This window comes from Saimiri boliviensis, unplaced genomic scaffold, assembly GCF_048565385.1.
Source record: "Saimiri boliviensis isolate mSaiBol1 unplaced genomic scaffold, mSaiBol1.pri Scaffold_25, whole genome shotgun sequence".
In the NCBI taxonomy this organism is placed as follows: Eukaryota; Metazoa; Chordata; class Mammalia; order Primates; family Cebidae; genus Saimiri; species Saimiri boliviensis.
In genome coordinates this window covers 44205-58760 of record NW_027412508.1, presented here as the reverse complement: position 1 = coordinate 58760, position 14556 = coordinate 44205, and the positions used below count along the sequence as shown (strand labels likewise).

The following is a 14556-nucleotide window of genomic DNA, read 5'->3' as shown; positions in this document are numbered from 1 at the left end:
CAGGAAGGGGCACCTCTTTCATTGGTGGTCAGTGAGAGGAGCACAGTATGTGGCGGCCCTCCAAAGGTCTGAGGAACAGTGAACTGGCCCCCTGTGTAAAAAGTTTGGGGATGCCTGCTCTAGAGGAAAGTTATTTCAACCAGATTTTGGTTAGACTAGGAAATGATCTCAAGGTTGAATATTAAAATCTAAGCAAAGCACAAGTGTTTTGTATCTCCTTGCAGTAGTGGAATGCCTACTGCCATTCAGTGATGCTCGTTGGAAATAATCATGGTCACATTCCTTAAAAGTGTAAGCCAGAGCTTCCCTTTTGCGGCCATCAACTAAGCGGGAGCAGCCAAAATGAAGTTCAATCCCTTTGTGACTTCTGACCGAAGCAAGAATCGCAAAAGGCATTTCAATGCACCTTCCCACATTCGCAGGAAGATTATGTCCTCCCCTCTTTCCAGAGAGCTGAGACAGAAGTACAACGTGCGATCCATGCCCATCCGAAAGGATGATGAAGTTCAGGTTGTACGAGGACACTATAAAGGTCAGCAGATTGGCAAAGTAGTCCAGGTTTACAGGAAGAAATACGTAATCTACATTGAACGGGTGCAGCGGGAAAAGGCTAATGGCACAACTGTCCATGTAGGCATTCACCCCAGCAAGGTGGTTATCACTAGGCTAAAACTGGACAAAGACCGCAAAAAGATCCTTGAACGGAAAGCCAAATCTCGCCAAGTAGGAAAGGAAAAGGGCAAATACAAGGAAGAAACAATTGAGAAGATGCAGGAATAAAGTGATCTTGTATACAAGCTTTGATTAAAACTTGAAACGAGGGAAAAAAAAAAAAAAGTGTAAGCCAGAAACCCTCTTACAGTTTAACAAAAAATAATTTCTGAAACATCAATTATTAATGGAATTTAAAAATTATTTTAAGATACTAGATTAAGGTTTTTTTTTTAATTAGAGAAATTGTGTAGGCCTTACCTGTGTTTAAAGAAAGAGCGGATCAATTTTCAATAATACTGCTATTTCTATTTTAGGCATTCAGTGAAATTCAGGGACTAACAGATCAGGCAGACAAGTTGATAGGACAGAAAAATCTCCTGACTCGGAAACGGAATATTCTCATACGAAAAGTATCGTCTCTTTCAGGTAAGACAAGTAAATAATCTCTGTTAAAGAGCATACAGTTTTAGCAAGGAGTAGTCCTCAGTAGATCTTTCAGATACTACTAAATTGAAGTCTTGGCTCCCAGAGTTTATAGCACAGTTGTCCTCTGTCTGGGTGGGATGTTTCTTTTGAACTGTAATCACCTTACTTTCCATAGTTTTCGGGAATATAGTTAAAGCAACTGGATTTCTGTTTCTCATTATGTGGGATAATGCAGAAAGTGATAATGTATATCTGTAATTCTCTTGTAGGTAAGACAGAAGAAGTGGTCCTGAAGAAGCTAGAGTATATTTATGCAAAACAGCAAGCACTAGAGGCACAAAAAAGAAAAAAGAAGATGGGATCAGATGAGTTTGACATGTCTCCCAGAATTAGCAAACAGCAGGAAGGATCTTCTGCATCATCTGTAGATCTTGGACAGATGTTTATAAATAACAGAAAGGGGAAACCTTTGATTCTTTCTAGAAAAAAAGACCAGGCCACAGGTAGGAGGGACATTCTTTACTTCCCTTAATGTAGATGAGTATCAGTTGACTTTACTGGACTGCTCCTCCTCTCTTGTCTACAGTTGTTGGTTTTTTTTTTTTTTTGAGACAGAGTCTCTTTTGCCCAGGCTGGAGTGCAATGGTGTGATCTTGGCTCACTGCAGCCTCCTTCTCTCAGGTTCAAGCAATTCTCCTGCCTCAGCCTCTCAAGTAGCTGGGATTCTAGGCATGTGCTACCACATCTAGCTAATTTTATATTTTTAGTAGAAGCAGGGTTTCTCCATATTGGTTATGCTGATTTCACACTTACAACCTCAGGTGATCCGCCTGCCTCTGCCTCCCAAAGGGCTGAGATTACAGGTGTGAGCCACTGCACCTGGCTTTTTGTTTGTTTGTTTGCCCCTCTGTCCCCCTGGCCTGAGACGGCTCTGTTGCCCAGGCTGGAGTGCAGTGATGTGATTTCAGCTCACTGCAACGTCCACCTCCCGGGTTCAAACGATGATTATACTGCTTCAGCTTCCCGAGTAGCTGGGACTACAGGCATGCACCACCATGTCTGGCTAGTTTTTTTATTTTTAGTAGAGACGGGGTTTTGCCATGTCGGCCAGGCTGGTGCTTGTCTTGGACTCCTGCCTCAAGTGATCTGCCCACCTCAGCCTCCCAAAGTGCTGGGATTACAGGTGTGAGCCACCTCGCCCAGCACACAGTTTTAGTTTTAATTAAATGAATTAAAGATGGGTTGTATAAAAATAGAATACTAACTGCTTTAGATTTTGGTTTTTTGGTTGTAATACACAGTCATGCAAATCCTGAGAAGTTACTAGTCCTGGTAACATATAAGTCTATAGTCATGTGTTTTATTTTTATTTGTTGTTTTGAGACAGAGTCTTGGTCTGTTGCCAGGCTGGAGTGCAATGGCATGATCTCAGCTCACTGCAACCTCTGCCTCCCAGGTTCAAGCGAATCTCCTGCCTCACCCTCCCCAATAGCTGGGACTATAGGCATGCGCCACCACACCCAGCTAATTTCTGTATTTTTAGTAGAGATGGGGTTTCACCATGTTGGCCAGGATGGTCTTGATCTCTTGACCTCGTGATTTGCCTGCCTTGGCCTCCCAAAGTGCTGGGATTATAAGTGTGAGCCACCATGCCCGCCCCTAGTCATGTATTTTTAGTGAGTAGTGTTTTAAACTGTTAATTTTTCTGACTTTATATGTGACTTCATGATTTCCTTGCAGTTCTGCTGATGGGTTGAAGTTGGGTCTAGCTGAGACTAATAAATGGGAAATTTTTTGTAAAATTTAATTTTGTCAAATCAGGGTCTATTTTTCATCAGATCACTTATTAATACATTGCTATTAAGCAACAAAGTAGCCAGGTGCTGTCGCTCACGCCTGTAATCCTAGCACTTTGGGAGGCTGAGGCACGTGGATCACCTGAGGTTGGGAGTTCGAGACCAGCCTAACCAACGTGGAGAAAACCTTTCTCTACTAAAAATACAAAATCAGCCTGGCGTGGTGGCATATGCCTGTAATCCAGCTACTTGGAAGGCTGAGGCAGGAGAATCGCTTGAACCTGGGAAATAGAGGTTGCGGTGAGCTAAGATGGCACCATTGCACTCCAGCCTGGGTAACAAGGAAACTCTTATCTCAGAAAACAAAACAAAACAAAAACAAAATAATGGGTCTTAAATTCTTATTACCATCTTTATTTTGGAAGTGAAGCTATGCTGATTTTATGTTACTTACATTCTTAGAGAATGGTATATCTAGCTAGGTGTGGTGACTCATGCCTGTAATCCCAGCACTTAGGGAGGTGGAGGCAGGAGGATTGCTTGCACTCAGGAGTTTGAGACCAGCCTTGGGCAACAGGGTGAAACCCTCTCTCTACTAAAAATACCAAAATTAGCTTGGTGTGGTGGCGCATACCTGTAGTCCCAGCTACTGGGGAGGCAGAGACTGCAGTGAGCCCAGATAGCACCACTGCACTCCAGCCTGGGCAACTTTTAAATTTAAAAACAAACAAACAAAAAGAATGGTATATCCTTTTTTACTCTTTGGATCTTTGGATAACTCAGTGTATGAGCCAGAAAAATCCAGTGTGGGTTTTTTGTTTTTGCTTTGAGACAGGGTCTTACTCTGTACCTCAGGCTGGAGTGCAGTGGTTCACTTCCAGCCTTGACCTCCTGGGCTCAAGCAATTTACCCACCTCAGCCTCCCTAGTAGCTGGGACCACAAGTGCACACCACTATACCTGACAAATTTTAAAAAAAATTTTTTAGGCTGGGTGCGGTGGCTCACACCTCTAATCCCAGCACTTTGGGAGACTGAGGTAGGTGGATCCCCTGAGGTTGGGAGTTCAAGACCAGCCTGACCAACATGGAGAAATCCCATCTCTACTAAAAATATAAAAAATTAGCTGGGCATGGTGGCGCATGCCTGTAATCCCAGCTACTCAGGAGGCTGAGGCAGGAGAATTGCTTGAACTCAGGAGGTGGAGGTTGCCATGAGCCAGGATTGCGCCATTACACTGCAGCCTGGGCAACAAGAGTGAAACTCTGTCTCAAATAAATAAATATAAAATAAATAAATAAATATATATATATATATATATATATATATATATATATATATATATATATATGGTTTTTTGCGGGGGGGTAGAAATGGAGGTGGGGTCTCACCATGTTGCCCAGGCTGGTCTTGAACTCCTGGACTCAAGTGATCTGCCTGCCCCAGCCTCCCAAAGTGCTGGAATTACAGGCACGAACCACCATACCCAGCTGAATGCCTTTTATCTATAACTAATTTCTGATCTTTCTTACAGAAAATACCTCACCCTCGAACACTCCACACACCTCTGCCAACCTTGTGATGACTCCACAAGGGCAATTGCTCACCCTAAAAGGTCCTCTATTCTCAGGACCAGTGGTAACTGTTTCTCCTGATCTCTTAGAATCTGATCTTAAGCCTCAAGTTGCCAGTAGTGCTATGGCTCAGCCAGGTATGTTGTAAGTGTTGTCCTCTATGGAAAGTGATAAAGTTACCCCTTGTGTCTCACAGTGACCAAGAAAGCCTTTGAATGTGTTCTGTAATGATAAAGAGCAATTTTTTTGGCATTTGCCTTGGTAAGAGGTGGCCCTCTTTTTAGAACATATTTGGCTTGATCTGTGGTACTGTTTGGTGTGTTTTACACCTGGTATTGGGAACCATTTTGTGAAATCTGGTGATTTCTAAGTAGAATAATCAAAAAGATGTCAGAGTGAAAGGAAGATGTTAAATGATCATGGTCTTAGGTCCTGGTGTTGATAAATATTTGTCAGTTTTTTGTGGTATTCAGAGATGATAACATTCCTGCATTACCAGCCTCATTCGCTTTGAGCATTACTCTGTTTTGGGGCAAAGGGTAAAGTTGAAAGAGAAGCCCCACTTGAGTGATCAGGTTCCAGGTACCTAAATTTCTAGTAAGGTAAAAGGGTCTCTTTAGTAATATTAAAATCCTAGTTACTTTATTGCCATTGCCAGCCAAAAGTTCCTTGTCTCTACCTTTTGCCCACCTCACTCTGGAGGACTTATCTTTTTCTGGTTCCCATGCTGCCTCTGGGGCTTCATTTTCTATGCCAAGTAGCAGTTAGTTAGGTGAACAGAATCAAAATGTATTTCTGCCTTAGGACAATAATTAACTTGGGGAGCATTTCTATAAAATAATTAAGTGGAGCTTTAAAAAGTGGTGGAAAGAGCCTTTTGGTTGGATTTTACTTGAGTTTTTTCTTGTTAGATCAGTAATTTGAAGAACTGCTATTTCTTTCATCTTGTTGATAAAAGTAGACTGCTGCGCAGTTGAGAGTACAACTCCCTAAGATGGTCATATGGTATGACACAGAGAGAGAGGTGTTAGCTCTGTAGATCTAAATGAATTTTCTTTTAATTTTTGTTTTTCAGAAAACGACGACTTATTTATGATGCCACGAATTGTTAATGTGACATCACTGGCTGCAGAGGGAGGTTTGATAGATATGGGTGGCAGCAAATATCCTCATGAAGTTCCTGATGGCAAGCCATCTGACCATCTGAAAGACACTGTCAGGAATGAAGATAACTCCTTAGAGGATAAGGGTAGAATCTCTTCCAGAGGAAACAGAGATGGCAGAGTCACGTTGGGTCCACCGCAGGTTTTTTTGGCAAACAAAGATTCTGGTTATCCACAAATAGTTGACGTTTCCAGTATGCAGGAAGCACAAGAGTTCTTACCTAAAAAGATTTCTGATGATAGGAGAGGGATTCAGTATAAATGGAAAGAGAGTGAATTGAGAGGGGAGAGAGTGAAGTCAAAGGAGTCTTCATTTCATAAATTAAAGATAAAAGATCTCAAGGACTCAAGCATAGAGATGGAACTGAGGAAAGTAACATCAGCTATAGAGGAAGCAGCTCTTGATACAGGTGAACTGCTAACTAACATGGAAGATGAGGATGATACTGATGAGACACTGACTTCACTGCTCAATGAAATTGCCTTTCTTAATCAACAACTAAATGATGACTCTGTTAGCCTGGCTGAACTACCCAGCTCTGTGGATACAGAGTTCCCAGGGGATGCTCGGCAGGCTTTTATCAGTAAGGTTCCTCCTGGAAACAGAGCAACTTTCCAGATTGAGCACTTGGGAACTGGTTTGAAAGAGTTGCCTGATGTTCAAGGGGAGAGTGACTCCATCAGTCCCCTCCTCTTGCACTTAGAAGATGATGACTTTTCTGAGAATGAAAAACAACTTGCAGAACCAGCCTCTGAGCCAGATGTCCTTAAGATTGTTATTGACTCCGAAATAAAGGATTCCCTCCTTTCCAACAAAAAAGATACTGATGGAAGGAAGAATACTTCTGGCCTCCCTGCAGAGCCTGAAAGTGTGTCCTCACCCCCAATCCTGCACATGAAGACTGGCCTGGAGAACAGCAACAGCACAGATACTTTGTGGAGGCCTATGCCAAAGCTGGCCCCTCTAGGTTTAAAAGTAGCTAATCCTTCCAGTGATGTAGAAGGTCAGAATCTCAAAGTGATGCCTTGTTTGGCACCTATAGCTGCCAAAGTTGGGTCAGTTGGACACAAAATGAACTTAACAGGGAATGACCAGGAAGGCCGGGAAAGCAAGGTGATGCCTACATTGGCACCTGTTATAGCTAAATTGGGCAACTTGGGGGCTTCACCAGGTTCTGCAGGGAAGTGAACTAACTTGTCCTTGAATAGAAGCCAGGCTGTAAGGGGAAATTGATTTCACCTCCTTTCTCTGCAGGTATCTGTTTATTTGTGTCTTGGAACTTGGATCCTTGACTTCAATGATGCAGTGGATAATGATGGAGAAAGGGGGTAGGGTGCTGACCCTGGTATAAGAAGTACTCTGAAATTCTGATCATGTTAAAATGTGTTACCTCACTTGTGGTGCTGGGTCCCCTCATCCTCTCTAAGAAGATGTGATCCATCGCTGAACACGAGGTGCCCCTCTTACCCAAGGAATTTATAGCAAGACTCTGGCCCCACAGTGGTTTCTAATTCTTCCCCCCAAGAGAAAGAGCTGTTTGCAACTTTGGAGTTGCTGTGGACTGAACTACAACTCGGAGCTGTTGGATTAAGTCTGAAATCTAAGGAATGTGATGGACTTGTGCAAAGGGATCCGGAAGAGATACTTTTTAGTTGATGTTTAAAAAATAGGGAGAGAGAGGATGGGTACCATGGAATACCAAAGTGAAGGACTGTGTCATTCAGCAAAATTTTCTTTTTTCATATCCCAAGTAGCTCCCATTCCGTCACCTTTGCAACCAGAATTAACAAATTCAAGCCTTCGGTAAAGTAGGGATACTTTTAACTTTTATTATTAAGGTAATTATTTTGAGATCTTAAAAAAATAGTAGTTCTCCCTTATTTTTGTGGGTATTGAAAAGATAATTTAACATTACCAGGGATTTTTACTGGGAATATATATTTTGGAGGTAGGCATAGAGGGAGCCCTACCTCTTTCACAGGTTGTATCAGTCAGGAGACAGCTAAAATAAAATGCATTATCTCCCCAGAGACAGTGGCCAAAATAAAAAATCATGGGGCTGGAAATTTCCCAAATCAAACCAGCTTCCTGGTGCTTGAAGGTTTCATTCACTATTACCTTCACAGGATGTAAAGAAAAGTCACAGTAGGCACTCTTTACCAGGGAAATAAGGCAGTATTTGAATCACAAGATATATTTTTTATCTGCAACCATGGGTTCAATGATCGGTAGAGCTTTTTCACTCATTAGCTGTCAGGATATGAAGGACTGACAGTCTGTAAAGATAAAATATATTTATATTTTTGTATAGTTGTTTTCATAGATTTCTCAAAGGCTGAAGTTTTCAACCCAGAAGATGAGATTTGTATTGAGTATAGAAATGATGTTTCCTATCTAGTTTGTAAATAATCATGGTGCACTTGAGGGGTCTCTTGGAAACTCCTGGGGGCAAGAATCACTATTCTGAAACTGTATAGACTGGGATTTAGCTGCTGCATTTTGCCTTTCTTAAAATAATTACATTTTGGAATGTAACCCCTGTTCTGTCTTCATTGACAGGATTTGCTTGTGTTGTTAAAACACTAACACAAGAGCTTCCAGTGCCTGGGCCATGCCTAGGTGATGCTGTTTCTTCTCTATCTCCTGTCTTCTTTATCCCAAATCCCACTCAGCATATCTTCAGACCTAGGTTGTGAGACCAACTTTGGATTGGATCTAGCCAGTGAATTATTATTTCCATGGTTGGTTCCCTTTCTATTAACTCTTGTTATCAACAGATTGAAAACAGTGGAAAAACTTCCTCTGCAAATTGCAGTAGGGGCAAATTCTTGTTGGTTTTGTGCTGCTTGCCTTTCTTATCTGCTCATCAGCACTTAACCTTCCCTCCTCGACAGCTTAGGAAAGAAGCTTGAAGTAGGTAGAGTGCTCCTCAGCTTCTCATTACCCTTCTACTGTTTACCCAGCAGATTGCGTTCAATGCCTTAGCCAAGGAATCCAGCACCTGTCCCCCCTGCTAATACTTGTCCTTAGAGATGCTAGTACTTTAATCCAGGTATAGCAGTTTCCAATCATTTCCTTGCTTGTCTTTTCCCTACATTTCCTCCTCATATCCCAAGGCTCTTTTTGTGGCTTTTGAGGGTCAGCCAGGGAGCAGGCAAGTGAGTGAACAAATCCTCAGGAAAAGAAGGACCATTTTAGCTTAACACTTCCTTTTTTTTAATAAAAAAAGAAAAGAAAAGAAAATAGGTAAACAGGTAATGATTCTTAATTGGAGATATTTGACTCTTGATGAGATTGTAGGAAGATGGAAATGAGGGGTGATTCCAGGCGTTTTAGGGGGAAGGCTGCAGATATCATTCTAACCCCCAATTAGTTCTCAAGACCTCTTAGAACTAGGTGTTGTCAGGGATAAACTGAGGAGGGCTTAGGCATCAGAACAATCCTGCAGTCTTGACAGAAATCTAAAATCTCCAAAAACTCCTACCCTTTAACCTTACCCTAGGGGAAACTGATCTATGAATATTACATTTGTGATTATGAAAGGTGAAGTTGAGTGAGAGGAGTTGAGGAACCTGGAAGACAGTGAGCTCTCACCCTAATACTATAAGAAGCATGATCTCAGTAGACCAATAATTCGCCTTTTTATACATCTGTAAATAAATGGAATGTTTTTAAGAATATAATTATGTCAGATTTAGCATTTTCTTTTATATATTAAATATATATATCTTTCCTTTTCTGCTTTCGAAAAGTGACTATTTTTTTAGAAACCTAAGAACAGAAGTTTGGTGATTGAAAGGTAGAATATATAAACCTGAAATAAATCAGTTACAAGAATTAAAGCAGAACTTGGTGTTGGGAGATTTGTGCCAAGTTGGAGTAGAGAATTCTAATTCCCTAAGATATATTTGAGAGAGGTGCCACTGAAGTAGTTTTATCATAGGAATCCCTTCCTTTTCTCACAGTTTCTGATACATCATTTCAGGGAGGTTTTTGGTGTTGTAATCCTTGTGGCATGTTTTACATGCAGGCTTCAAAATTGTTTACAACCTGATGGCATGTTTTTGTTTTAGAAGACATTCTAAAATCATTTCAGTATCATTATGGGCAAGGCAGTTTACCTGTTAACCTTGGAGAGTAACAGTACACAAACACAGCCCTTTTTTTTTTTTTTTTTTTTTTTTTGAGACAGAGTCTCGCTCTGCTGCCCAGGATAGAGTATAGTGACATGATCTTGGCTCACTGGTTCAAGCCTCCTGGGTTCAAGCAATTCTCCTGCCTTAGCCTCCCGAGTAGCTGAGATTACAGGCACACACCACCACACCCGGCTAATTTTTGTATTTTTAGTAGAGACAGGGTTTCACTGTGTTGGCCTGACCTCAGGTGATCTGTCTGCCTCAGCCTCTCAAATTGCTGGGATTACAGGCGTGAGCCACCACGCCTGGCCACACAAACTGTCTTAGTGGTAAAGGACAGTAGGTGTTCTTAAGGGAAGATATGTTAAAGAATTTGACAGTTTACAAAAACATTTAAAGGAATCCTTTCGACATTAACTACTCAATCTATTAAGGTCGCTAAACAGATCAAGTCCAGTTACATAAGCGTCATATGAAAGGTTCACTTTGTGTTAATTTTATAGTAAATGCAATTTTTTCCCTGGAATTATGGATGAAATACCTGATGCTAGCCCCGTCTATAACAAGTTTGAAAATGTTTTGAACACACAAGAAAGCCAGACAATCTGTCTGTTATTTTGGTTTTAGTGGTTTAGATGATCTTTTTTTCTAACTATACTGGTTGAGCTATTTGAAATGGAATAGGGTGATGCAATTTGAAAATGGGTCTAGAAAATAGTGTCAGCCCTTGTCCCTCACTCCAGAATTAAACAACAGCAACAACAACAAACCATGCACAGCACATTTTCCAGGTACTTTTATAGGGAGTGACTGATAACCAAGAATAGAATACATTTCTTGCACAAAACTGTTAGTTTTGAAGAAGGTGCTGTAAGGGCATCACTACTTTATGTCATCGTATTACCACTAATGAAATTTTACATGGACACAAATGATGCAGAGAAAATTAAAGCTGAGATATTCAGACTCACTGCCAGTTGGAGGGAAAAAGTCAGTTAAAATGCAGTTTTTGAAATAGAGGGAAATGGATAAATACAACTTTTTATTTGAGGCATAACATAATAGACATGACTGAGCTGTTCTACACATAAGTAGTGTTGAATAGAATAGTGATGGTGCTGTGTTAAGAGGGTGGGAAGACTAAAGTATGGGATGAGTTGGAAATTTTGAGACACATCTAAACTGCTAAATTCTATTGTAAACTCTGCTGGTAGAAAAGACATTAAGTAGGAAAGCAGTCTTGGAAGCATGGTTTTGAGATTTATCCTGTTTCCAACTGCAGTCATTGATCTCAGCTGTCTCACAGTGCCTTGCATGTAAAGGTGCTCAATAAATATTTGAATTGATGAGCAAATGTTTAGCCTGTTTTCCAGGATCTTCTAATTTTACCTTATTTGCATGTTCCACCTAGGGTGAATTTTAAAATTTGATCTAGTGAGTATAGTGCTTAACAGACAACTATATAACATCTATTCCCAGACATCTAGAGTTTCAGAAGCTGACAAACACTATGTATAGATGTTTAGGACATACAAAAGCAGAATAAAGTGTTAAATGGTGTATGGATAATGAAATACGAAGAGTTAACTGCATTTTGGAGGATTGGGATAGCAAGTACAGTCGTGTGTCACCTACTGATGGGGATATGTTCTGAGAAATGCACCTTGGATAGTTGTGTTCTGCAGACATCATAGAGTGTACTGTAGTTACACAAACTCATTTAAATGGGATAGCTTAACCACACACCTAGGCTATCAGGTACAGCGGGTTGCTCCTAGGCTATAAATCTGTACAGCATTTGTTCATAATTTAATGGGATCATGTGATCGTTGACTGAAATATCATACAGTGCTTGACTAAATCTGAGTGGAGAAGAGTGAATAATGCTTCTGTTCACGTTGGATCTGGGACTGTTACATTCTGAGGAATTCATGAAGAATGGGAATAGCCTATAGCTTTATTCCTATATTGGTATATCAAAGGCAGCATAGTACCTATACAATAAAAGTTGGACTGAATTGTGAAGAATTAAAAATGTGTGGGCCAGACACACTGGGTCACACCTGTGATCCCAACACTTTGGGAGGCCAAGGCGGGCAAATTAAAGAGGTCAGGAGTTCAAGACCAGCCTGGCCAAAATGGTGAAACCCCCTCTCTACTAAAAATACAAAAATTAGCAGGGCATGGTGGTACATACCTTTAATCCCAGCTATTCAGGAAGCTGAGGTAGGAGAAGCGCTTGAACCAGGGAGTCAGAGGTTGCAGTGAGCTGAGATGGCACCACTGCACTCCAGCCTGGTGAAAGAGCGAGACTCCATCTCAAAAACGAAACAACAAAAAAAGTGTGGTTTTGGCCTCTCAGATTCCAGACTTAAGACATCTTCATTACACTGCTTTCAGTTTTTCATGTGGGTCATCTTAAGGAAAGTAGGAGTTTGGATTTGTCTTCCAGCTTCAGTTGAAAGTATTAGGGGAATGTTTTTTTGTAAGGGGATAAACTACGGTAGCTTTGGATAAGAAATGACTGATGGTAAACCGTTTACCTGGCCGTGAGTGATTAGGTAAGAAAACCATTAGTGGATACCAAAAACCGTTAGTAGACAGCTCTTGTGGGCACATTTTTACTCTAGTTTGATGGATGGAGATGGCATTTGCCATGGTCTGCAGCATACAAGTAAAGACACCAGGTGGCACCATTTATTAGCTTTTACTCCCATGGAGAGGTGAAATCATGTACTAGCAAGGGGTTGAGGGAACCAACGATCTCTTGCATGTTGTAGTTAATGGTTCTTGCCTTTTTTTCCCTCCAGATTTGGGAAATACATTAGAAAATCACATTTCATGTTTCATAATATTTGCAGTGTATGGTTGAAAGGAAGAAGGCCACATGCTATTGTTGGTCTTCCAAAAGCTGACATCCATCATCTCCATGTCAACTTGTGAGATTTACAAATCTCATATGTGGCTACAGTATACACAAGCAAATATTTGCTTTGCCACTTGGCTGTACAAGGCTCACTGTTGTACACAAGCAGTGAATTTAGGGGTTCTTCCCTCTTGCTAACACATGTCATCTCGGGGCTTCAAAAGATCTGGATAGGGTGAAACAGATACACCAGTGTACTACTTCCCTTGGGTCCCTTGTCTTAGGCTTTTTCATAAGGTCTAATAATTCCTTAGAGGTTCCTCCCTCTTGTTGACACATGTCATCTCCACAGGGTTTCGAAAGATCTGGATAGGGTGAGATGGACACACCAGTGTACTATTTATTCCCTTGGGGTCCAAGTCTCTGGCTTGAGGTAATTTCTTACAGTAGTAAAGTGGAGAATACTCGGGAAATACATATTGTATGTAGCATTTCCGTGTATTCCCTCTGTTTCCCCCGCCATGAATTAGAAAAACTACCCCTCGACATATCATCAGCAAGCTTGACAGTGACCTCATCAAGGAACATCCTTGGGGAAAAGGATTCACAACTAAATTTTGACAGGAACAAGGGAAAAGATCTGGAGCAACGAAGTCCTGGTCAGCTTTAGTTGAGGGAGCACAATGGGATTTCGGAGGCTAAAAAACCTGTGAAACCTACAGTATATTTCATAGCACAAACACTTGTCTTCTCTCTTACCCCGCACGCCCAAAGCTCTGTTCAAGGCCACCCTTTTCCCCTTTCATTAAGACCAATCGGGTTGAGTAGCGCAAAACAGTGTTCTTAGCAATTGAATTGCGTTACTCAGAAGAATCGTTTCCACGTTGAGTCCACGTGCCGCACGGGCTGCGAGCAGAAACTATTCTAACCGCTTTAAATCTCGACACTTAACGGTGGCTAGGAGCACAGCTTTTAGGCTGTTGTTCAGTCTCCTAATTCTGAGCTAGGAGTTTCTGCTAAGGGCCCTCGGGCCTATCAAATGCCAACCTTAACACCATGGAGGCGTGGTTACGTCTGGGGGCTCTGGGAAGTGCAGTTCTCTGGGGGACCAGGCCTGATAATACCATAAAAGGCTTGGTTCTCTCAATTTTGAAGCAATGTTCTGTTGACCTTCCTTTAAAAGCGGTACCCGCAATTGCACGGGTTCCGTGGTTCTCTAGTCCCAAGTCGTCTGCTTCCTGGGCCCTTTCATTGGCTCCGCCCCGTAAACCTTGCTCATCTACTCTGGAATCGCCCTCCTGGCTGCAGGCCGCGCCCCTCGCGTCGGCTCCGCCCATCTGGCTCGTATCTTGGCCCAAGCGGTAGTTCGCGTTTTGAGCCGCTCGTGCCACCATAGCTCCTGCTGCTGCCTCTACCGCAGCAGCTACCGCGGCGGAGCTGAAATTGTCGAGCGCGATGCCGGAGGGCGCTGTGAGCGTGGTGGCCCTCGCTCGCCGGGGCTGGTGAGGCCGGGCCCGAACGGGGGCGCTGACGAGTAGCAGGGGCTTCAGAGGAGGGTGAAAGATAAAGGTTCAGAGCCACTGTGGAGAGCATAGAGCGAGCTTTGGGGGATAGGGGGTGGGGAGGGAGGCTCCCGTGGCAGAACGAGTTGCTGGGCTGCGTCCTCACTGCCGCTAGCGCAGGTGCCCTGGCCTCCTGTTGAAATCCCTGGTGGTCTCGGCGGTCTCCTGCCTTGGACACTACAGTTGCCATGGGAACAGTTGGGCATTAACGGGAACCAGATAGTCCACGAGACTTAACTAGGGCCCATCCCATCCATTTCGCCAGTTAAATGCCTCTGGCGGGCGTGGGCCTGGCATTTCTTCGTGGCTTAGGATTTTGT

General features: G+C 42.3%; 3 protein-coding genes across 4 annotated transcripts in view; all 3 read left to right on the top strand.

Moving 5' to 3' along the window:
- The first annotated feature begins 98 nt into the window (after positions 1 to 98).
- Positions 99 to 860, top strand: LOC104652610 (large ribosomal subunit protein uL24). Its single transcript, XM_010346204.3, has one exon. The coding sequence runs from the start codon at positions 343 to 345 to the stop codon at positions 778 to 780; it is 438 nt and encodes a 145-aa protein (XP_010344506.1). The 5' UTR covers positions 99 to 342; the 3' UTR covers positions 781 to 860.
- A 174-nt stretch (positions 861 to 1034) lies between these two features.
- Positions 1035 to 9409, top strand: LOC141583403 (MAX gene-associated protein-like; the record flags this gene model as incomplete). Its single annotated transcript, XM_074392570.1, has 4 exons — positions 1035 to 1140; positions 1410 to 1643; positions 4469 to 4645; positions 5584 to 9409. Coding segments are annotated over 4 exons (1794 nt in total), but the record flags the coding sequence as incomplete, so codon positions are not given.
- A 91-nt stretch (positions 9410 to 9500) lies between these two features.
- Positions 9501 to 14556, top strand: part of LOC141583402 (mitogen-activated protein kinase-binding protein 1-like) — a 49221-nt gene continuing 44165 nt past the window's right edge. For both annotated transcript variants that reach the window (XM_074392569.1, XM_074392568.1), the window contains exon 1: positions 9501 to 14176. The gene's annotated coding sequence lies outside the window, so the exon portion shown is untranslated. The remainder of the gene's footprint in view (positions 14177 to 14556) is intronic.